Source organism: Mauremys mutica, chromosome 18 (genome assembly GCF_020497125.1).
Source record: "Mauremys mutica isolate MM-2020 ecotype Southern chromosome 18, ASM2049712v1, whole genome shotgun sequence".
In the NCBI taxonomy this organism is placed as follows: Eukaryota; Metazoa; Chordata; order Testudines; family Geoemydidae; genus Mauremys; species Mauremys mutica.
This window is the reverse complement of record NC_059089.1, coordinates 15,492,239-15,516,477: the sequence shown is the minus strand read 5'-3', so window position 1 is coordinate 15,516,477 and position 24,239 is coordinate 15,492,239. Positions and strand designations below refer to the sequence as shown.

General features: G+C 43.3%; 1 protein-coding gene across 1 annotated transcript in view; it reads left to right on the top strand.

Annotated features, from left to right (window-relative positions):
- MEGF9 (multiple EGF like domains 9) overlaps positions 1-24,239 on the top strand; it is a 73,740-nt gene that overhangs the window by 25,306 nt on the left and 24,195 nt on the right. Inside the window, exon 2 of the mRNA XM_044992164.1 lies at positions 11,563-11,764. Within this exon, the coding sequence (XP_044848099.1) occupies positions 11,563-11,764 (202 nt within the window). The remainder of the gene's footprint in view (positions 1-11,562; positions 11,765-24,239) is intronic.

Genomic DNA, 24,239 nt, shown 5'->3' with positions numbered 1-24,239 from the left:
GGGATCAGGTGTGGTGTTGTGTAAAAAAGGGGTGAATGATTCATCTGGTGACGTTCTATATTCCATGCCTTTCTTCTTGCACATGTGCAGTATTTATGTTGCATGTCTGTTATCCTGTCATTCTCTGAGGCTTTGGCTACACTTACACTTCAAAGCGCTGCCGCGGCAGCGCTTTGAAGCGCTAAGTGTAGTCAAAGCGCCAGCGCTGGGAGAAAGCTGTTATTCCTGTGGGGAATAACGGACAGCGCTGGGAGCGCGGCTCCCAGCGCTGGGGCTTTGACTACACTGGCGCTTTGTAGCGCCGCAATTTGCATCGCTGCAGAGGGTGTGTTTTCACACCCTGCTGCAGCGCTGCAAATTTGTAAGTGTAGCCAAGCCCTGAGATTAGAAATTCCATGTAAAACCAGGAGAAGAGAGGCTACCAGATTTTGGCCTACATTGAGATTTCAGCCCTTGTATAGCTGCATCAAGACAATCCTCTTGTGCAGATGTGGTTTAGACCAGTGCAGCGGGATTTCCACAGGGTAGCTTGCCAGCCGTTGCAAAACCCTGGGATAGATACAGTTTATGTTGATGTGCTGCTCTGTGCACTGGTGCAGTTTATCCTGGTTTCAAACTATTCAATCGCATGGCTGTAAATTGCATTGAACTGGTGAAAACCATGTCTCTGTTAGTGGGTTGAATTGGTACAGCTGTGCAAAATGGCAGAAATCCCAGGGTAGACAAAGCCTTTGTTCTTCAAATCTGGGTGAGCCAGTTATGCTGAAGTGAATTACATTGATAAAAAGAATTCTTAATTATCTCAGCCAAAGCTGTTGAGGAGCAATGAAGTTGGCAGCCCACAAACAGAAGGGTGAACACTTATACTGGCAGCCAGCAGGAATGAAAGAGCTTTTCATCCAGCTATGTGACATCACTGCCTCTTCATCTAGCACTAAGGTGTGTGGGTGGGTTGTGGGGGGAAGGATTCCGGATAAGCCAATTGAAGTAGCTGATAGAGGTTCCAACAGACTTGTCACCTGATCTGATAAGAACATCCTAGCAAGGGGGATGGTGAGCAGGAACCTGAAACAATACAAGGGAGCTGAGAACAAAGCCAGAGTGTGCAGCATTTGTTCTCTCTAACACACCTCCATTGCATAGGAATCATCCCATAAACTTTCCACCTACTTAGGTTCTGATGTGGCCCTTACCACTTTTATAGCCAAGCACCTCCCATGTAGATTTATCTTCACAACACCCCCATGAGCTAAGAAAGTATCATCCCCCTATATTATAGATGGGTAAATGAGGCACAGGGCTTTTTAAGTGACTTTCCCAGGGTCACACTGTGATCTGTGGCAGTGTCAGGAATTGATCCCACTGATTCCCAGTCTATTGCCTTAACAGCAAGCCCATCTGTCCTCCCTAGAGCTGGTTGAATTCATATGTTACAAATTTAGCCCTCTCCTCCCCTCCCCCCTGTTTGTGAACCAATCCTGCGTCTACAAATGTATTTATCTGTAAATATTCATTAGATAGTTTCCACTAGCAAAATTCAGCCTGTAGGTTGTTAGTGAATTCCGTTGGCCATCTGAGGTGTGTGATTAGTCACCTAAATCGCATGGTAATTTTTTCTTGTCCCTGATTTGAATGACACACCTTTTAAAATAGGTAAATAAGGGCTAGCAAGTAACACACTTTGACATTAACTTTTGGCCAGGTAATCATTTGGCCTTGTCTACACCAGTGTTTAACTCTTCAAGAAAGAAGTGCCGGGGCTCAGGTAATAACAGTGCTTGTATCAATTGTATTGTCAGTGTGGGGCATTGTGGGATGGCTGCTGAAAGTCAGTAATGGTCAACGTAAGCAACGCAGTGTCTACACTGACACTGTGTTGACCTAATGACATCAACTGTGACTCTATCCCTCTTGGGGAAGCGGTGTTACTATATCGGCATAAAGAGGCACTGATGGTGGGAGTCAAGTTTAAGTGAAGGCACTTCCACAGCTAGGTCATCGCAGGGCAGCGTAGTGTAGACCATGTAGCATAGACTAGGTCTGAAACACTACAGCCGCAGTGGCATAGTTGTGCCATTGTAGCGTTTAAAGTGTAGATACACCCATGGCTGGAATCAGTCTGGCTCACCTGTGTTTTAGTGTTGTTAAAACAGGTATTAGAATTATAAGAATGTTCTTAGTGTTTAGACTTTACTGAATGCTTGTAAGTTGCTGCATGCATGTAATCTCACTTTTAACATCTGTATCCCACATGTAAGGTACTATTTAAACATTTGTATTATAAGCCTCAGTGACTGTGTAAATCACCAAATAGGAGAGAGACATTAAGTAGTGTAAAGTGCTGATCTCCAACAGAAGGTGTTACATCCTGGCCAAAAAGGAAGGCCCATCAACACCAGATGAATTATTGTGGAACATTAAAGAGGACAAAAGACTTCAATTGCTTCCCCCCCCCGCCATTAAGATGAGTCATGAAAATGAATTCCTCCCATCAGCTGAGTTTGCAGCTCGAAGAACCAGGGTGAAAAGGAATAAAAATTCCTAACAAGAGGGAACAGTATCTCCATGCTGCTTGGACTCTGGAGAGCAAGGTTTTTTAGGCATAAGCAAGAGGTACCCAACTGTTTAGCCTGGGTTAGCCCTAAAGGACATATAGAGTTTGCTTATTGTAGAAATGTCTGTTACCTTTTGAATTTAAGATTGTAACTTTTGTGTGTATCTGTTTACTGGCTTCAACCCTGTAAATAGTTCTCTCGTTTCCTTTTCCTATTAATAAATCTGTATATAGTTTATTGTAGGATTGGCTACAAGCATTGTTTTTGGTGTTAGATCTAAAGTGTGACTGACCTGGGGTAAGAGGCTGGTCCTTTGGGACTGGGAGTAGCCTGAATATTTCTGTAACTCTTGGTATAAGGGACCACCTTTCACAAAGGCAGGCTTATGTGGGGCTATGACTATACTAGAGAGATTACAGCTGTAGCGCTGCTAGTGCAGACGCTTTAAGCCGACGGGAGAGAGTTCTCCCATTGACTTAATCCACCCCCAACATACGACAGTAGCTCTGGTGGTGGGAGAAGCTGTCCTGCTGACATAGCGCTCTTCACCCCGGCGCTTAGGTCAGTGTAATTTACGTTGCTCAGGGGTGTGGCTTATTCACATCCCTCGGCAACATACGTTATACCAACCTCATCATCGTTCTTCAAGTGTGGTGTCCAAATGTGGACACGCTACTCCTGCTGAGGCCTCACCAGTGCTGACTGGAATGGGAGAGTTACCTCCCACGTCTCCAATACTCCTGTTAATACATCCCAGAGTATTAGCCTTTTTTTGCAACTGCATCACATTGTTGATTAATAATCAATCTGTGATCCACTATAACCTGCAGATTTTTTTTCTGCAGTACTACTGCCTCACTAGTCATTCCCCTCTTGTATTTGTGCATTTGATTCTCCCCCCCAAAGTGAACAACTTTGCACTTGTCTTTATTGAATTGTTCATCTTGTTGATTTCAGACAAATTCTCCAATTTGTCAAGGTCCTTTTGAATTCTAATCTTGTTTACCAAGGCGCTGGTAGCCCCTTCCATTGATGTCAACCACAGATTTATAAGCATACTCTCCACTCCGATATTTTCTTTCATGACTCGGATAACGAACAGTGCCGGACCCCCTGCAGGACCCCACTAAATACATCCTCCCAGTTTGAGAGCGAACCATTGATAACTACTCTTTGAACCAGCTGCGCACCCAATTTACAGTAATTTCATCTAGACTACATTTCTCTAGTTTGTTTATGAGACTGTCATGTGGGACTGTGTCAAAAGCCTTATTAAAATCAAGATAAATCACATCCACTGCTTCCCCCTGCCATCCCCCATTCACTAGGCCAGTGACCCTGTCAAAGAAAGAAATTAGGTTGGTCTGCGATGATATATTCTTGACAAATCCATGTTGGCTATAGTAAGTTTGTCACTTTGTTATCTGGTAGGTGCTTACAAACGGATTGTGTAATAAGTTGTTTTAGTATTTTTCCAGGTATTGAAGTTAAGCTGATGAGTCAGTGATTCCCCAGGTGCTTTGTCTCCCACCTCCTCTTTTTTTTTTTTTTTTTAAACATAGATACTCTGTTTGCCCTACTCCCAGATGACCTCACGTGTATTCCGTGAGTTCTCGAAGATGATTGCTAGTGGTCCTGAGATTTGCTTCAGCTAGTTCATTAAGTAGCCTAGGGTGAATTTAACCAGGCCCTGCTGACTTGAATACATCTATTTTATCTAAATAGTCTTTAACCTGTTCTATCCCTATTCTTGTTTGTTTTCCTTCCCCCTTGTTAATATTGTATTAAGCATCTAGTCACCATTAATCTTTTTAGCGAAGACTGAAGCAAAATATGCATTAAACACTTCAGCCTTCTTGATACCATCAATTATTAGCTCTCCTTTCCCTGCTAAGTAGTGGACCTGCACTTTCCTTTCTCTTTTTCTTGCCACTAAGGTATTTATAGAGCCTCTCTTATTGCTTTGTATGTCCCTATAACTCATTTTGTGCCTTAACCGTTCTGATTTTTGTCCCTACATGCTTGTGCTGTTCTTTTGCTCTCTTCCTTAGCAACTTATCCGTGTTTCCACTTTTTGTAGGATTCCTTTTTGATTTTCAGGTCATTAAAAAGCTCCTGATGCCTTAAATATTGTCTCTCTGAGAAACTGCCTGCTCTCCTGAACTCCTTTATCGCTTAGATTTTCTCCCCACGCCACCTAACCTACCAGTTCTGAGTGTGCTAAGTCTGCTTTTTTTTTTTTTTTAAAGTCTGTTGTCTTTAGTCTGCTGCTCTCCATCCTTTTCCTTAGAATTGTGAAATGTGTCCTTTCATGGTCTGTGGGTCAAATGTGCCTCTGGTGTAACTCCACTGACTTTAGTGGGCCAGAGATAGTGTGGTCCTATGTATTTTCCTTGTAAGGTTATTCTTCATCCTATGATGAAACTAATTCTTTTTCTGGTGTTCACTAGCGTGACCATTAACTGCAGTGGAATCACTCCTGATTTACACAGCTGTTGGTGAGAAGAAAATCAGGTCTGTTCTCTTAATGAAGGCAATTTGAACTTGTAGCTTTCCATAGTCAACTTTTTCTTAGTGATTCAGCTTCTGCATTACTGTTGAGGTTCCACTTGAGATGGAAATTTAACCATATAAAATTTTTTTCTCCTCTCAGTCTCGAAGTGTCCCCAGACAAGGAAATTAGGAAGGAGAAAAAGGTTCCTTTCTTAAGGAATTTTTCTCTGCTAACCTTTCTGATAAGGCAGGTTCAAGAACCAGACATCCTGATTCTTTTCTCACCCGTGAGTGTAACTCCACTGAAATCAATGGAATAAATGAGAGGCGAATTAGGCCTAGTACATTCAGCTGTCTTGTGGGTTTGGTGTTTATCAGGCTATTAAAAGACTAAGGTCTCTTGGTTTAGGAGCACATAAGCCCCTTGTTGGTGGCTTCTGCTTACAGGGCAGGCTTTTGAAGAGGCTTATTTTTTAAATTGCATTTGCTCTTTCAAGGTCAGCACGGAGAAGATGGCTGATGAGTGGAAGTCTGGAAGATAACTGAGTGCCTGGTCTGCATTGTCTGTTCAAGGTGATATGCGAAGCTAGTGCTCAGCTTTCTTTCCTCTTCTCTGGGAATCAAATGGAGCATAGCTTTTGTGTGAGACCTGATGGCCATAGGAATTCTCTCCAGCTGCACTTTTCCAGATTAGTTAGAACAAGGCCTGAGGCTGCCATGTGAACCAAGGAATTGGTAAAATCTGCCTTGGCCCAGGAGAGAAGTTGGCTTCCTTTAATGTTGACATTGTTGCTGTTAATCTTCGCATGGTGAATTTAGCGCCAGCCTATTTGAAATCCTGATGTGAAAGGTGCTAGATTGGCTGCCTTGGAGATCCAAGTCCTCTATTTGACTATAGAACTGGTATAGCGTAAGCAGCAGGGATACAAGCTTCCCTACATTGTCCTACCAATATGCTCAAACTCTAACCTACAGGGACCACGCTGAGAGCTAGGAGGGAGGCTATGCCTACTGCCAGTTCATTCCTTAGCCCTCTGCTGGGGCTGCCGGTGAGTATCCTGACTAGAGCTACTTGTGGTAGTTTCTGTGATGTGGACATCTCTCCACGGGGAGCTAGACTAAGATCAAACTCATTTCACCGAACAGCCATCGGATGGTTTCTCCTTTCGGCGACTGTTGATGTGGGCTGGATTTGAACCAGAAAACTAAGGATACGTTCATACTTGGTGTAACTCCATTGACTTCAGGGATAGATTTCTGCAGCCAGTTCTTAAACCCTGAGAAATCCAGCCCCTCAGTCACTAACCTTTCAAACTTTTTTTTTTAAGGTTTGGGGTACAGCTTTGGGGCTCTAAAGGGACCTGGAAATCAGCTGACCCTATGAGATTGCTACCATTTGGGCCTAAAAATCTCATGAATGGGACATGCCTACACAAACACCAGACCCTTGCCCTGGCTCAGTGTTGGACCGAGATCCTGTTGGGCTTTGTCTAGACTAGGTTTTAGAAGGTGTTAGCTAACTCGTTAACAACTTAGTGTGGACATGGCAGTGTTCCTTTAACACCTTCCAAATCCTAGTCTAGGCAAGGAGATGTATATTGGTAACATCCCTTCATGTTATACATCCACATCTTCATTTAATCTGCAGAAGATGGGGAAAACAGAAGACTGTTTTGAATAACAGCCCCAGAACCTAATTCAAGCTCCATTCTCCTTTTGCCCATATAAGTCTCAAATTTTCTCCCTATTTATCCATGCACAGAATTTATAGCCCAAGTGCAAATGATTGGGGGATCATTCTTACTCCAGCTTTTTGCAGCTAATTTAAAGCCGCTGTGTGAATTAACACATTCTTTCATTAGCTACAATTCCCCAAAGCACCAAGGAAAGTTTGTGATTTTAATTATTTTGCTTTAAGCAAAGTACGTAGAGACTTCAATGATTTTATTCATGTAATTTCTTTTTTATTCCCCTCTCTGTTTAGGATGTGGTACATAGATACTAAAATTGAAGTATGCTAATAAATTTTTAGGCCTGCTCCTTAAAAGGTGGCTTGATCTTGTATCAAAAGAATGTTGCTGACATGATGATTATATTTCCTGAGGGGTATCAGACGATTGCTTACAAATGTACTCCCAGTTTGAACTTTTCAGTAGGCTGGGAGTCTGGGGGTTGCCTGCTGCTATTTTGGAGTTGTTTGCCGGCATTCCATTTAATCCTTGTCTCATATTGTTTATATATAAACTTGAAGCATTCAGTTAGTTTTGTCACACCCTGGGTGGTTTAAAAGTATGGACATTTTAAATAGAACTGACTGAATATTTATATGGCTGCAGACGTTCATGAAAACATTGGTATGAAAATGCAATCGGCAAAAGTAAAATGCCAGCAGACTTTTAAAATGAACACTACACATAGCGTGCAAAATTTCTAAGCACCGGCATGCCCAATGCACAAGAGATTTTATAGCATACAGAAGCACAAGGAGACGGTAGCGGACATGTACACATGAAATGGGCCTCACTGCAGAGAAAAATACCACCTAGTTCTTACAAAGTGGGGAGGAAATATTATCTAATGATTCAGAAAGCAGGTGAGGGAAGGGTCTCTAAACTGGCAGAACTGGGACCTCTGGCTTGCCAGGTAGGTTACTAATTGACATGCTCTGTGAACTTCCTCTGTGCTTCAGTTTCACCATCTGTAAAATAGGTTAAAATAACTTACCTACCCCACTAGGCTGGCGTTAATGTTTGTAAAACATTTTAATTGGCCCAATTCTTTAACACTAAGGGCTTCTCTACATGGGGAGATTTCCCAGCATAGCTATACTGGAATCACTCTTCTGCTAGTTATACTGGTGTCCAATGTGGACACATTATTCCAGAATGAAAGTGATTCTGATCACTCCAAAGCAGAGTAAATATTACAGAATAAAAACCACTTTTATTCTGGAATAAAATAGGATTTATACCAAAAGTGGAATAGCTATCCCACTATAGCTCTGCTGGGAAGTTTTCCCATGTAGACAAGACCACTCGATGCTTTACACTATGTGCTAGGGTCTTAATATAAATAAGAATCAGACCCTAAGATGTCTAGAATATATGCAGTTATAGAAATGCCAAAGAGAGCTAAAGAAATGCTCAAGGATTGAAGCATCTACCGTTAAAAATACATCCTTTCCTTTTAATTCATTTTAAAAGCATGGCTTGTATTTGGTTTCCTCCAGCTGCAGTACTTGAGATTTCATCTATCTAATGTACCTACATGACCTCCCCCGTTACTATAGTATCTGAGCACTGCACAATCTTAATATATTTACCTTCACAACTCCCCTGTTAGTTTCTCTGGCCTCAGCTAAGGCTGGTAGCACAGTGCTATTAGCCCTACGTGCCTTGATCAGGCAGGAAGTTGTTGTAACAGAGCTAGAAACTGCACCTGAGTTTCCCGAGTCCAGACTAGCCCCCTAACCATTAGACTTGCCTTCCTCTCATGAAACTATAAAATTTTAAACCACTTCACTGCTCATTTGAATGAATTAGGCTGGATTTGGCTAGCAATTTGGGCCAGTGTTGCTTTTCCACACCTTTTTGCTAGATAGATTATATGAGCTCTGCAAACCCCCCGCCCCCCCTCACTCCAGTCTCTTTTTAGAGGATACAGTCCAAATTCTCCTTTTTACTCTGGAGAAACTATAGTGATGTGGGTTGAGTTGCAGTGAGAAGAGAAGTTGGCCTGTAATAGCCATGGCTTTCCCTGTAGAAATGTTAGAATATCAACTAGCCGCGGAAAGCTACTGTAGACGCTTCTGCAGTGTTACGTTGACTCTAGTCTTGTAGGCTAAGAGCGAGCAATGGTTTATGATGTTATGCTGCAACTGCAGCAATAAGATCTTCTGAATATGGAGCAATATGTAAGAATTGTCTCTATTCTCCACTTTAATGGCACTCCTAGCATCTAAGAACACTGTTCAATTAGATATAACATCTTTTTTATCAAATCTGTTATGACTCATTACATTGCATACAACAAGTAATGAATGTGTTTAATAGTTTGATTTAAAAACTGAAAAGGGAGCGCTTATTCCAGTGGCTGCCCATGACCTGCGCTCATTGGTAGAAGTCAAAGTGCTAAAATCAATGAAGCCACACTGGTATGACTGAGATGGGAATTGGTGCTTGTAATTGGAAGTGGATGTTTTACCTGGATAAATACAGATCTCCAGATTTTCATTTCAGTAATCAGTTCTGATCCAAGAAAATACAGGCTTACACAATCTCACTTACACAAGGATAAATGCAGAATAACTATTGACGTTAGAGGAGTTACTCCAGATTTATGTTGGCATGAATGAGATAAAAATTTTCTTCTCTTAATCTGGTGCAAAACTGATCTCTGCATCTGATGGATTGATTTACTGTAAAAACAAAAAACCTGGTATCGCTCTAAATATTGAGCTGCATGACATTTTACTGAACCCTATAGTTTGACAGTATAACTGTCTGGATATTTGATTCTTAGAAAGTTCCCAGTATTTCCCCATTCAACCCTTTATGAGAAGAAGGCTTCCAGCCTTCCTTTCATGATTTTTCATTGTTTCATTCCAGAACTAATTGGGCATAATCTTAAAAAGAATGTTTTAAATGTATATAACCAATTGGGAAGTTGAGCTATAATCTCTTCCCCCACCCCAAATTCCACAAGCAAATATACAAAGAATAGCCAACGTGAAATGAGTAAATTAATCTGACAAATGGATAAATTTACTTTCTCCCTGGGATGCTGGTATTTCTAAAGGCACTTTGAGATCCTCGGTAAGGTTCCCGTTCAACAAAACATTTAAATACATTCTGAAATCCGTCCCTGTTCAGACCAACACTCAAGCATGGGCCTAAAGCTAAACGTGTTCAAGTCTTCTTGACTTCAGTGAAACTTAAACAAGTGCATAAAATTAGGCATATGATTAAGTGCTTTGCTCTATAGGAATGGACTGCTGGGTTAGGACGTAAGTGTACATTATAATTGTGAAGTACAAATATTGAAATACTGTATTTTATTAATTTTAGCCCCTGTTCAGTGCTCCAGTAGGCAAAACTCTGGTAGGCTTCAGTGGGGTGACTCCTGGGGGTAAAGTGGGTTCTTGATTGTAAATTCTTTCGGTTAGTGGCTATGGCAACTGCCTCCATTGGTACGGCATCATGCACCCTGGCTGCTCTCGGTAAATAATCATCAGTGTTGCTTAACTTCCTCGAAGCCAGTTTTCCATGTCAGACATGAACCTTATTCATAATTCAGTCTTGGTAGATAAATACTTTGAATTATTAAGCACCCAGTATTTTCCAGTAAAGAAGGGAAGCTAAAACTAATAGTGTCAGTTTCTAGTTTGCTGGGGAGAAATTCTCATTTTAGTCTAAACACTTCAGTTTATGTAGGTTGAGAACTTGTGGTTTGATCTTTTTCCTCTGCCCTTTTGAGGGCTGGATTTGGTAAACCTTCCAAATGAAGAACTTCCATGAAAGTCAGTTGGAGGGGGATGCTTGCCTGCATGGCTCTTCGGATCAGATGATAGCCCTGCAGTGACTCTAGTGGAGTTCTGCCTGCCGACAGAAAGGATGAAATTGGTTTATTCTGTTTTAGGTGATGAGAGGAAGGATTTTCTTCTGGTTAAGGCACTAGATTCAGACTTGGCAGGCCTGGGTTCAGGTTTTAGCTCTGCCACAGATTTCCTGTTTGATCCTGGGCAAGTCAGTTTAGGGCCAAATTTTCAGATGCTCAGCATCCACAGTCAGAGGCACGTTTTCAGAAGAGATTGGTGCCTCTTTTATAGATTTTGAAACCTGGGCAGTATCCACAGCTGTTGTTGTACCACTTGCAATCAGCACTCCAAAAGTGCTCGGCACTTGATGTGTTGAGCTTTTTTGAAAATCTGGCCCTTCACCTTTCTCTCTCCCCAGTTCCCCATCTGTAAATAATAATAATACTGCCTTAGCTCACTGGAGTGTGGTGAAGATAAATCCATGAATTATGAGGTGCTCTGATAGCAACGTTGCCAAATGTTGCCGTTTTATCATGAGGCTTGTGATATTTGATGTCTTTCCAAAAGCCTCAGCTCCTTGAGTCATGTGATTATGGGAGAGACTTTTTTTTTTTAAGTTGAGCAAGTTTCTAGTCCTCATAGTTGAAGGAAGAAAAGCTTGAAAACATGAACCCCAGAGGTTCAAACACCAGAAAGTAAATATGAAGAACCCCAACAAAAAAACTTTCCTGTTTGGTGTTTTGTTTTGTTTTTTAAGCCAGTCTCATGATTTTTGAGGCCCTGACTCATGATCTTTGCCAACCCCCAAACAGTCAATGCTCTTTCAAAGCTACACACACAGAATGAGCATGTAAGCCTGACTGCCCCAAATGTGCTCCTGGCAATTTTTGCATGTTTAAAGATTTTTTTTTTCAATGCTTATATACTTCATTTTATGACTAGAGCATGTTAATTTCAGTTTCTTTTTTCCTTTTGCAGACTATCTGTGTAACTGCAGTGCTCTTGGGAGTGCAAGTGTGAATGAGTGCAATACTTCAACAGGACAGTGCAAGTGTCACAAAGGCTACACTGGTCTGCGGTGTGAAAATTGCGAGGAGGAATATCTCCTGAACCAAACCAGTGGTCTCTGCCTTCCGTGTGGCTGCAGTTCCAAAGGCTCTGTCAACTCCCTTTGTGACAAGTAAGTAACATGACATTTCAATAAGCCTCCCCAGGGATTGTGTGCCATGTTTTGTAATTTGGATGTATTTTGAGATCCAGGGTGTATTTTGAGGCTCAGGTGTGGGATCTCCTCACATAGTGTGGAGAAGAGAGAGAGAGAGTGTGTGTGTAGATATAGATATATAGAGAGAGAGGGGGGAAAAAAAAGCTGGTCTTATAAAAATGCATTAAGCATTTGCTGTCCCTTCTTTTAAAGATCAGATTATAAAAATATCCATAGCTGTAGTAAAAAACCTAGCAATTTACAAGGGAGTTAACTTCCATTTCTGAGCTGAATGTATGCTGCTGCAGAATTTCTCCTCTAATTCCCTGTGCATCTCTCCTCACACAAGATTTCCTTCATTTACCAGGGAAGAGTGGGTGGAGGCGCGCAGTGGGGTGTTGGGAGAGGTCACTTTCAAAGGTTATTTCTTGCATTAGAGGCTGGGATCTCAAACAGAGCTTTGTGACTCTTTCTCTGAGTATCACAAAGAAATAGTTGAGTGAGAGACTGTAACAGGCCCTTGCTTCTTGTATTGTTGGATGCACTGCTGCCTCAGTTTCCCTCCTTTCCCAGTCAGATCTCCACAACTGGTGCTTTTGAATTACACTTTTCCTCTGAGGTCTGGTTTATTTACATAAAATAACCATTTAATTCAGAGCTAGAATCTCCCAGCCTTCTCTAGACTCATCAATTCATTCCTCTCCTCATGGGCTCAGCACAGGGGTTATTCATGGTAGTAAGTACTGTGAACTCTGTGAGGCAAGGATCATTGTTTTATAGTGTGTTGGTACAGTGCCTGGTCTGTGGTCTGTGCCTGGGGCTCTTCGGCACTACAGCACTGTAAATAAAGAAAAATAATGCCGCCTACATTTTCCAGGGTTTTTAGGTGCTCAGCTTGTGACCTCTCAAATAGGCCTGATTCTCAGTGGGTGGATGAAAATCTGGCCCTTTTAAGGCATCTCAGGTTGGAAACCCAGAAATTAAGGCACCCAGTATCACTAGTCACTGTTGAAAACTTAGGCTTATGCTGGTAGCTAAGTGTGTAAACTCAGAGTAATAGGGCCTAATCCTGTAACCGATTATTTGTTAATGATTGCTGAATGGTTAAATTCTTCTGGGATTACACGCAGGCTGGTGATGTTGATAACAGCTGTAGAAAGTACACAGTGTAGCTCACTGCTCTGTCAGCAGCTTTAGAAACTCGATTTGCTTGCCACTGCAGGTGAAATGAATAAGTGTCCAATGTGTCTCTCTTCTTCCCCCCCCCCCATCCATGCATTTTCCTGGGTCTGTTTGGTGCAATGTGACAGCTCTGCTGAGAAATCCTGGGCCAAATCTCATGCACTTCCCTGATTTTAGCATGACCCCTCACATAAGTAAGGCAATCCGATCTGGCCTTTTATTTGGAAACACCAGAGGTGAGAATGTGCCAACTCATTTGCAGTGAGGGAATTAAGGAAAACATGGTTGAGAAAGAAAGGAGATGCAAGAGTAAAAGCTGGCTGGATAGTGGCCAATTTAAGGATGTAGCTGCTTGTCTTTGCCAAAAGTCATTGGCTACCTTCAGGAAGGAATGTGGGGGAAATGTTCGTGTTAGAGGCTGATCCTGCAGTGAGTCATTCGAGGTCTAGCAGCCTTAAGAACAAAGCCCCTTTTGCAGTGCCCGTATCATTCCTGTGTTGTAATTGGTTGTTCAGTAGGATTCTGGTCACTTTATCTGGGGTATTTCATGCAGCTTGGGAGCCCCCTAGAACCACGCAAAATCCGCTGTTTCAACTTGCAAGGGGTAGGCCTTGGGCTCATGTGGTTTTCTAACAACCGAGTTTGGGGTTTGTAAAAATCCCCGGCTCAAAGCAAGATGCTGTCCAAGCTAGCCATGGTCCTGAGTGGCAAACGTTCGCACTGACTCTCCTGCAGGCTCCTGAAGTGGGGAGGGGAGTTGGGTCATTTGGCCCATTGTAGAGATGAGAGCCTGCTGTCAAGTTTACATCCAGATCAGAACGTCAACAAAGGTTTTTGATCTGGACCCACCTCTAATCAAAGTGCTGAATGGTTCCTTGTTTCTGTGTGAAACCAGAATCTGTCGCAGATTGGCTCAGACATAGCTTTGCTGACTGGCTCAGAGCTTAGGCTGAATTTTGCATTTGAAAATGAGAACCCAGAATCAGGCAAGTTCGGGGGTTTGATAAGACAGTGGAGCAGAATTCTAGAGTGCACTGTCCTACCCTAAGGACAGCATAAAGGGTACTGTTGGTAACTGCTGCATTCGCGTTCTGTTAAGGATGCATCAGGTACTTATTATTTGTTGAGGTTGTTACTTCCTGTGCTTGTAGTGCATAACAACAGCTAGGCTCACTTCTTGTGAAATACACCTCGGCTTTCACAATCCCTGTGTAGAAAGAGTTCTGCAGCTAAGGGTGCCCTATTGAGTCAAAAGCTGTTTACTAAAAGTTTTGAAGGTAGTTTTGTGGACTGAAGTAAGAGCTCCCGTTTGCTTTCATTCCATTCCACAGCCTGCCTACCCTAAATATTTTTACACTCCACTACTGATGCACGCTGTCTTCTTTTTCTGCTGCCAGTCTTCACTCTCACCTGATGCTCCTTGCAGTCCAGCAGTGTGTATTTTATACCAAGCAAAAGAAGCAACTCCCTCCCTCAACTCCAAGAGCAGTTTCAGCTTGGCAGTTTCATTGTCTTATATTGGATTTTGCTGAAGTCTCATGCTTCAGGGTAGGAGCTGATTGCCACAGGGGTCAGGAAGGAATCCCCCCATGAATAGCATTGCATGACTGTCTAGATGATTTGAAGGATTTTTTTCTTACTGTAAAGGATTGTGCTGCTGGATCTAGGAGACTTGGCTTGATGATCCAATGATCTGATCTAGTAGAGCAAATCCGATGCCTAAAAGGAGAACTCTGTCACAGTGGGTATTATCCATCTGGAGTCTGTGCTGGCTTCCACGCTAATAGACACTAACAGAGGCTTCCTGGCAGTGGAAACTGAACCAGGGACATGGTAAGCAGCTGCAGCCTCCCCTTCACTGGCAGCCCACAGGAGGCAAATGGTGCTGGATGGGGAGGGTGTGTGGCTAGGACTGAAAAGAGATGCTTTGAGTCAGTGCACGCTGCTGTTGCCTCCACTTGAAGAGCTCCTATGGAAGAATTCCAGCCCCATCACTGACTGGTATGGAGCAGCTGCAAACTGAACTCTGAATATAATCTCGTATCCTAATTTCACAAGAATAGGATCAGCCTTTCTTTGCAATGTAAACCGTGTGCAGTTTTAGGGCTTCATTCAGTCCCTCGGTGCCTGGGACTCCATTGGCTTTGGAGGGAGTTCTGCTTGCTAAACCATTGTAGTTTCAACCCTTTCATCAGATGGTTTTTCCCCCTCCATTTTATTTACACCGGCTAAGAGTCAAGGGAAAAACAAACCCTGATTTCTCTTATTTGAATTACTTTAGTCAAATAATCATGCAGGGTAAAGTGCATGCAGCAGAAAGGTCAGAACTGCTAACCGGGCCCAGACTGGAACCTTGAATCTCAGCCCCTTATTTGAGTAGCTGGGTTGAAGAACGTGTCTTGGATTCAGAGGCTGGGGAGGTACCATGAAGGAAATGGGAAGTAGCTGCAAGGGAGTGAGTCAGTGGAAAGGAGGGTGTGTTCCAGAGCTTCCTGTGGGATCAGCAGGAAGGGCCATGAAGGGCAGCCTCTGCTGGAATTAATGTAACAGGGAAGGTTTGATTTAATTTTACCTCATTGACAGTTCTTGCAGCCAGGGCTTGCAGGCAGAAGTAACATAAGAACAGTCACACTGGGTCAGACCAAAGGTCCATCTAGCCCAGTGTCCTGTCTTCCAACAGTGGCCAATGCCAAGTGCCCCAGAGGGAATGAACAGAACAGGTAATCATCAAGTGATCCATCCCCTGTCGCTCATTCCCAGCTTCTGGCAAACAGAGGCTAGGAACACCATCCCCGCCCATCCTGGCTAATAGCCATTGATGGACATATCCTCCATGAATTTATCTAGTTCTTTTTTTGAACCCTCTTATAGTCTTGGCCTTCACAACATCCTCTAGCAAAGAGTTCCACAGGTTGATACTGCGTTGTGTGAAGAAATACTTCCTTTTGTTTGTTTTAAACCTGCTGCCTATTAATTTCATTTGATGACCCCTAGTTTTTGTTATGAGAAGGAGTAAATAACACATCCTTATTTACTTTCTCCACACCAATCATGATTTTATAGACCTCTATCATATCCCCCCTTAGTCATCTCTTTTCCAAGCTGATTTATTGGTGAAGTACAAGGAAGACACTGTTGATCTCTCACCAAAACAAGTGCGGGTAGGATCTGAAACTGCATCTCAGATCTTTACAACCATAAGAATATCTAGTGCTTTATAGTACCTTCCTTCCTGGGATTTCAAAATTAGAGCGTGTCAAAAATTTTTTTCCAATGAAATGTTTTTTTCATTGGAAACCTGTTTTGTCAAAATGGAAATTCTTTCTGGGGGGAACAGGTTGATTTTTGACAAGATTTCATTTTGAAAATAAAAATTGGGGGGGAAAGTGTTTTGATATGGTTCCAACTTTACATTTTGAAATCTCTTTCAGATATTAAAAATTATAATACAAAATCAAGTCAAAATAGAAATGTGAAAAATGTTGACCCATAACAAATTTTTTTCAAAAGATTTGATTTACAAGAAATTTCCATAATTATTTTTTTTGGGGGGGGGGAGGGGGAAGTTGCTTCTGATTTGAAATGAAAACAGATTTTGAAATGTCAGACTCTCCCGTGGAATGCTAATTCAAAGTTGTGACCAGCCCTACTCAGAATGCTTCAGAAAGATCAGATGAGTATTGTCCTCTTGTGGGAAACTGAGGACCCAGAGCAGTCCAGGGCCAGGTTCTGATATCCTGAAACTCAGGTTGAATAGGACCTTATCTCACAAATCGTGCATGTAATCAGTGGCAGAGACCACTTGTGGAGAAAGATGTTTCCTGGCCTGATTGAGGATATCAGGATCTGTTCCCAAAGATCAGGTTGTGAACTCCCAGAATCACACTGGTGAGCATCCCACTGGAGTGAATGGGTGTGCTCAGGTGAATGTGAGTGAGGGGTTCACTTCATAGTCTGGCCTTGAGTCACGTGTCTAGCTTCACACATCAGTCAGTTGGCATAAGAGCTCGTCTCTCCCCACTCCCAGCACTACAGTTTTAACCACTATATACCTCGTAAAATAGAATCGTCCAGGAAGTGTCATTGGAAATTTAGGGAAAGATTCCCAAAGGCACAAAGGGGAGTTGTGTGGGATTTTGACATCTACTTACCCATTGTAATTTGGAAAATCTGTCCCTTAACTCCACCTGGACAGACCCCTGAATGTGTCAGAAAGGGCATCTGTAGAATTTTGTCCAAAGGATTTCATATTCTGGAGCATGCTTTGGCAGCAATCTCAGAATTTGAGATGTGGTGGAATTCCACAGCTTTTTGAAGAGGGAGCAAAAAGCAAAAGTAGGAGAAAATAAGGTGGGTTGTGGGGAAGTGAGATAATGGTGTGAATAAAAAGCTGCTCTCTGGTTCTAATTCCACACCCAGTGCATTTTGCCACAGACAGAAATGACCTCTAGGTATTTAAAAAAAAAAAAAAAAAAAAAAGTAGGTCAGTTGTCTGTTACAGAACTAGGAACATCAGTATTGCTACAAGATGGGCAGACTCTTGCACAGTGATGCGGGTGTGCGAAAAAATTAAATGGGAAACATAAAACAAAGGACCAACTACTCTACTGCATTCACAGGAGTTAAAGCAGGTGAATATGGCCTGTAGGTTGCAAACACATTGCACTAGATCCTTATGGATATTTGACTGTGGGACAGGAGAGGAAATGTGTTTGGGACTTTCATGATGGATTGTTGAGCTGGTACTTTCTGTAATTTTGTTGTTGTTTTATTATCTGTACTGCGGTAGCACCTAGAGCTTTCACTCGGGATTGTGCTGTACAGTACAGGAGTGGGTGGGTGAGGTTCTGTGGCCTGCAATATGCAGGAGGTCAGACTAGATGATCATGATGGTCCCCTCTGGCCTTAAAGTCTGAGTCTATGCATATACACTCTACACAAGTCCAGTGTAAAGATGATCCCTGCCCAAAAGATGCTGGTGTAAACTCTAGAGCCAAAATGTCCTCAGGTGTGGGGACCTATCACCCCCCTACCTCCTTGTCAAAGTTGATAGGAGCTGCCTGTGGGTATCTAAGAACAGGATTTGGCCCCACATAGTCTCATGGCTAAAGCACGGGGACTCGACTGATCTGGGTTCAATTCCTAGATCAGCTGCAGACTCCCTGTGTGACCTTGGGCGGGGTAATATTCTCCGTGCCTCTGTTCTCCGTCTGTAAAATGGGGCTAACAATCCATCCTCTCCCCCACCCGTCCCCATGCTCTTCTTGTGTCTTACCTGTTTATAATAAACAAACCTACAATCTAATAATAATGGTAGTCCCTAGGAACCAATAGAGAAAGGCGGCCCAGTGTGGTAGTCACTGGGGACGAACAGAGAGCAGCAGACAGTTCCTGCCCCAGAGATCTTACAATAGAAAAGCAGAGTGGACAATGCAATAGTTTTTGGGACAGGCCCTGTCCCTTATTATGTGTATTTACAACAGCTGGCCCAATGGGCCTACAGACTGAACTGTGACCTGGTGAGTGCTACCATAATACCCATCGTGGGCCCATAGTTGGGTTTGTACCCCTTTTAAAAAGTGCGTATTCAAGGGAAGACTGACTCAGTAAACCCGGAACATAATTTTGGATGCCGACTGTCTAGACAGTCCTTGATTTGAGAAGCGCATTTCCTAGAGGCTGAGCTGTAAGGAGAAACAGGGCATATCTCTCATATATGAGCTTGGATGCACTTTTGTAAAGGTTGCTTTTTAAAGGACAACTGTATTTTTTTTAAAACACGCTTTACCCTACAATGTGTCACCCACCCCACCCCAATGTGCTAATTATTAACTAGACCTCCAGTACAGACCATAGAATAAAGAAACCAAAACAAAAACCATTTCCCCAGGCATTGGGTTGATCTTAGGAGTGAACATTGACCTGACAGTGCTGTCACTATGCATGGACTCTGCTGCTGCTAGTCAAAGGCCTTTTTTCGGCGTGATTATCTGTAGAGATCAGCACTGTCTCCTCTGGGATGGTGCGTTTCCGTACATGGCCCACTGGCCAGTTCAGAGTGGTTTTGAAACTGGTTTTAATTTTGCTCTGTTAAAATGTCATCTTGCCTCATTGTTTTGCTTTCTGTTTAGCTATTACAGCAAACTGTTTTCTAAAAACATAATCAGGTGACTTGAATGTATTATGGGACTACAGTGTCAAGGATAAAATGTCTGTTTTTATTATTACTGTTTGTGTTCCAGTAGAACTTGGAACACCAACTGAAGTCGGGCCCCCTTGTGCTAGGTGCTGTCTGAACCCATAGAAAGAGACCATCCCTGCCCTGTAGAACTCACACTCCAAGTAGAAAAGACAGGCAAAGGGTAGGAGGAGGACATAGAAGTAAAGTGAGTGACCCAAGGTCACACGCAGAGCTCGGACTAGAACTCAGGTCTCTTGATTCAGAGGTTAGGATCGAAGCCACTAGCCCACCTGTGTAAACTGTCTCCATACCAACATCTGTGTGACTAGAGTGGACTTTGAAACAGCACCAACCAGGCAGAGGTGACACCTTACATCCGCCCTGCTAGCTCTGGGTGTGGAGCTGTCTGCCCAAGGAATTAAGAGCTGTGTCAGCTGGCCTCAGCTCAAAACAAAATCCCCTTCTCCGTGGATGCTGCAGCTTCCTCCTCTAGCATCCCAGGCAACCTGCGTCTCTTGCTGCATGCTCAGGTGTAGCAAATCAGAAGAGCTTTGCCATTCGTTTTTAAAGGTTCTGTCTGGGACACTCAGGTGGGTCTTGGGCACTGTTTCTTGGCTGAGGGAACAAATTACCCTGAAGAAAGTTAACTGAGCCTGGATTGGTTGAATCAAGTACTTAAAAACTGAATAGATTTCATAGGCTCCTGTATTTTTATTATGTGAAAGCAGTTGAGATTTCTCCACAAGGCCTCTGCTTGACCTCTAATCTCCCACTTTCTGTAGCTGGGAAAGGAACCAAGAGAGAAGGCGGGGAAGGTTGTCTTCAGCCTTCCTAATAGCAGCATGGGTCAGTGCAGAGCAGCGGAAGCTCCGGGGTCTCCGTGGAGTAATTCCAATGTGGTGAGGCTAAGCTGGCTAGGATATTACTGTCCCTCCCTCGTGCCTGTGCCAGGGACCTGCTCCTCACTGGGCTTTTTGCTGTCCACATCCTTCACAGCTGATACAGTGGAGGGAAATCCTCCACTGTCAGCATACCTAGTATTTAGCAAGCCACAGCTCTGGGCTTCCTTTGAGGTTACCCTTTCATTGTATGGGAATCCTGGGGAAGTACTGAATTCTCCTGGTTAAAAATGGTGCTGCCCTCACTAGGGCATGGGAAAGGACCGTCAACTCAGGGCTGGTCTATACAGGAAACATATCCAGTTATATCACTATGGTTGTGCCGGTATAACTCCCCATGTGGACACTCGCTTACTCCAGAATAAGAGAGCCTTTTTTTCTGTTTATCCTAACCACTTCCAAAGCAACATAAACAAAACCAGAAAAAGAGACACTTACATCAAAGTAAAATTGCCCACACAGGGAGTTATACTGGTGCAGCTACAGCAGTTTAAATTCATACCATATCTTATCCTGGTATAACTTTCCACTTAGACAAGCCATTAGAGACTGGAAGAGATGTATATGGCTGTGACTTCGCTTGGAAAAATAACTGTATTTTGAAAGCACGTTAAGCTAGTGCATGTTAGACTAAACTGTGTCATGATCCTAGTGAAGACAAGGCAGTGGTAGTTTTAATCTTTATTGAACCTTTACAACTAATACAAATCTGGTCTTCACTAGGCTAATAACACTGGTTAGTTCCCAAGGGTTGACTTGACCTGGGTTAAAAATGCACCTTTTTTCATCGTGAAAACAAGGCCTAAAGATTAAAGCAGGGACTGAGAGTCAGGTCTGCTGGGTTCTGGTCCTGGCTCTGCCACTGATTTGGCAAGCAACATTGGAAAATTCTCTTCACTTCTCCATGCCTCAGTTTCCCCATCTGTAAATTGGGATAGCAATCTTTACTTCCCTCACTGGGGTGTTGTGAGGCTTAATTAGTCCAGGCTGAGATCCTTGGCTGAAATGCACTGTAGCACTGCACAGCATTCTGTTATCTCCCTGCTTCGTTATGCAGTTGTCTAGCTAATAGGGCAGCCTGTTGGTATTCAAAGCTGAATTTGTAGCGGTTTTCAGCAAATACCCAGGGCTTGTGCATGTAGCCTTAGGCGTGGGGTATGTCACGTTGGAGGGATATCTTGTCATTCTGTACCACTTAAAAAGAAATTGTGATGGATGCTTGTAAATGCCAAAGTGTAGGTGTTCTGCCCCCGGAGCGGGATCTCACGCCTTGTATGCCCAGTAAAGGGCATGAAAATGGAGCCTCCCTAGGAACATTTATACATCACTGTGTCCCCTGCAGCAGAGGATGCACTGAGTCTGAAAGGGGAATTCCACTTGATGGACAGTCTTGGCACCATGTGTGCCCTCTGTGTAGGGGTCTCCCTTTGAGATGCTGACCCTGCCTGCCTTGTTCCCATGGATTGAAACAGCATTGCTGATGTTACTGGCAGATTCAGCCAGCCTTATGTTTGGTATGATCTGTACACAAAGCCTGGCATTTCTGAGAGAGCCTAGCAGAGTTGGGCATTGAGAGCCGGGGGCCTGATTCACCAAGGTATTTAGGTTCCTAAAGATACAGCGAGGGGCCTACTGGGCCTAGTTTTACAAAAGCACCTAAGGAACCGAACTCCCATTGAAAGTCACATAATCACTTTTGTAAATCCCACTACGCACCTCTCTGCGTTTTAGGTGCCTAACTCCCTTTAACTCTGGCCCTGAGCGTTTAACTCCCAAGTGCCCCTTAGAAAAACCCAGGCCAAACCTTTATTTTCTTTTAAAATAACTGCTCCCATGTTTATTGACTAGCAGAGCAGAAGTGATGGTTCATCTCCCAACTAATGCCTTGTCAGCACCTCTGTGAGTGAACGAGTTTTTATTTCTAATGGAAATTGTTGCATGTGGGCAACATAAAAGCAGTGGAAAGTGGCTAAGAGTATGTTTTGTGTGCTTAAATTAGCTAAGTATCTGTTATGATTTCTCATCTTTTACGGCTTATTAAACCCCCCATAGTCAGTAAATGGTGAACCTGGATATTACTTTTTGCTGACAGGAGTAATTCACAAACTTCTCTCCCTCGAAGCAATTTATTACTGACGGCTCCTCCCGTGGAAAATTGCCGGTTGTTACCCTCTCTTACAGCAGCTGTGGCCTCCAAGAAATGCTGTTGTTTCCCTCTAGCAGACTTCCCCATTCCTATGTTTCTGCCCTAGAGCTGCACCTCACCTGCTGGATGAATCAGTGCTTTTAAAAATATTGAATCAAGACTTCTAAAATCCTCCATATAAAATATTCATTGGCGTCTAGGGAGCAGGAGCATGGTGAGCTGGTGGCTAGGTCACTGGCTTGGGATGGTGGAGATCTACCTTCTATTCTTAGTTGTGCTGTGTGACCTTGGGCAAATCATTTTACCTTTCTCTGCCTCTGTTTCTCTTCCTGTTCTTTGTAAGCTCTTTGGCGTAGTGACTATCTCTTACTCCATGCTCCTACAATGCCTGGTATGGGTCCCTGGTCTTGGTTGGGGCCCCAGACTTCAGTGGAGTTACTTTGGATTTGCACTGCCGTAATGAAGGTCAAAATCCGACTCTAAAATTTTTGCAGAAATGCTTTTTTCATAATAGGAGAGTAAAGGCTGTAACAGTGCAGCTTCCAGGCCCCAGAAGAAGAGAGCGCTTTTACAATCTTGGGGGCCCTTCCCTTTGGTTGCAAAAACACTTCATTAGGCAGGACATCTGCATAATTGGGTTTTTGCCATAAGGGTGTTTTTAAAAATAATGATGACAATACCAGACAAACTTGCCAAAAGGCACAACCTTGTTTTTCTGATTACTGAATATCCAGAAAAGATGACTAAAAAGGCTCACATACGTACATTCTGTGTATTTGTGTGAGCCAGTCACTTCTGCGTTAACTCTGTGTGGTATTGGTAACTTAAGTGGCAGGATAGACTAGTGGTTAGGGCCCTAACCTGGCCCATGGGCGATGAGGTTTCAATTCCTGATCCACAACAGTGGCTGATTGACAATGGGGCGAATAAACACTTAGAGGCTATTTCTCCTCTTGCTCATTCCGGTTTGTGAAGGAAAATTAATGCTGGTTTAGAAACAGTGGATGAGAGGAGAATCAGATGTTCCGGCCAGGCCTACACTTAAACGTTAGGTCAACCCAGCTACAGAATTCTTCCATTGACCTAGCTACTGCCTCTTGGGGAGGTGGATTAACTACAGCGTCAGGGGAGCCCTTCCCCTACTGTAGCGAGCGCCTACCCTGAAACTCTGCAACTGTGCCACTGTACCGGTTTAAGTGTAGATGTGGCCTGAGTGTAGCAAATACATGGAGCCAAGTTCTCCTCTGTGTTACGCTGATGCAATCCCAGGGACTTCAGGTAACCAGTACTAAAGAAACCATGGGCCAGATCCTCCGCTGCTGTAAATTGGGGTCACTCCATAGGTCAGTTTTGACTTACTCCAGCTGAGGATCTGGCCCCATATCCCTAAATAGAGCAAGTTAATGTCTCACTTCTAACGCTCCAGGGCCTAATCCTACATTCCTCGTGCATCTCCAACTCCCATTCGCCCCCATGGGAGCTTTCAGCGTGCAAGGAATCCAGGATCAGGTGCTTAAAGATCAAGTGCTGCTGTTAAGCCTTATCTAGGTGAACCATTACTGTGTGTCAATCTACAGCACACTGGTATGCCACAGACTGTCTGTGGATCCTGCCACAGCCTACTAAATTTTTCCTAGTGTGCAGTGAATTATACCGTTTTAGAGCAGAGTGCACTGGGGAGCTTTTAGTGCATGGTAGCAGGATCCACACAGACAACTAGTACATGGCACACTCGTGCCCTGTGGATTTACGCTCCAGCTGGCCACAGAGTAACTTGGCCTAGACAAATCTTTTGTTACTCGCAGGCAACTTTTCACCACACCATAAATATTTCCTTTCAAGCTGCATTGCTTATTGTCTGATAGCATTTCATTATTTGCCATTGAATACCCTTATCTCTGTTTATATGAGCCCTGAAAAGGGGTAATTGGCCTGGGTCAACCCTCCTTTGGAGCAAAGTCTTTTTGTTCTGGCTCTGTACGGCCCCTACCACAATTGGGTCCTGATTCATGAGTTCCTGCGTGCTACGATCATACAAACATT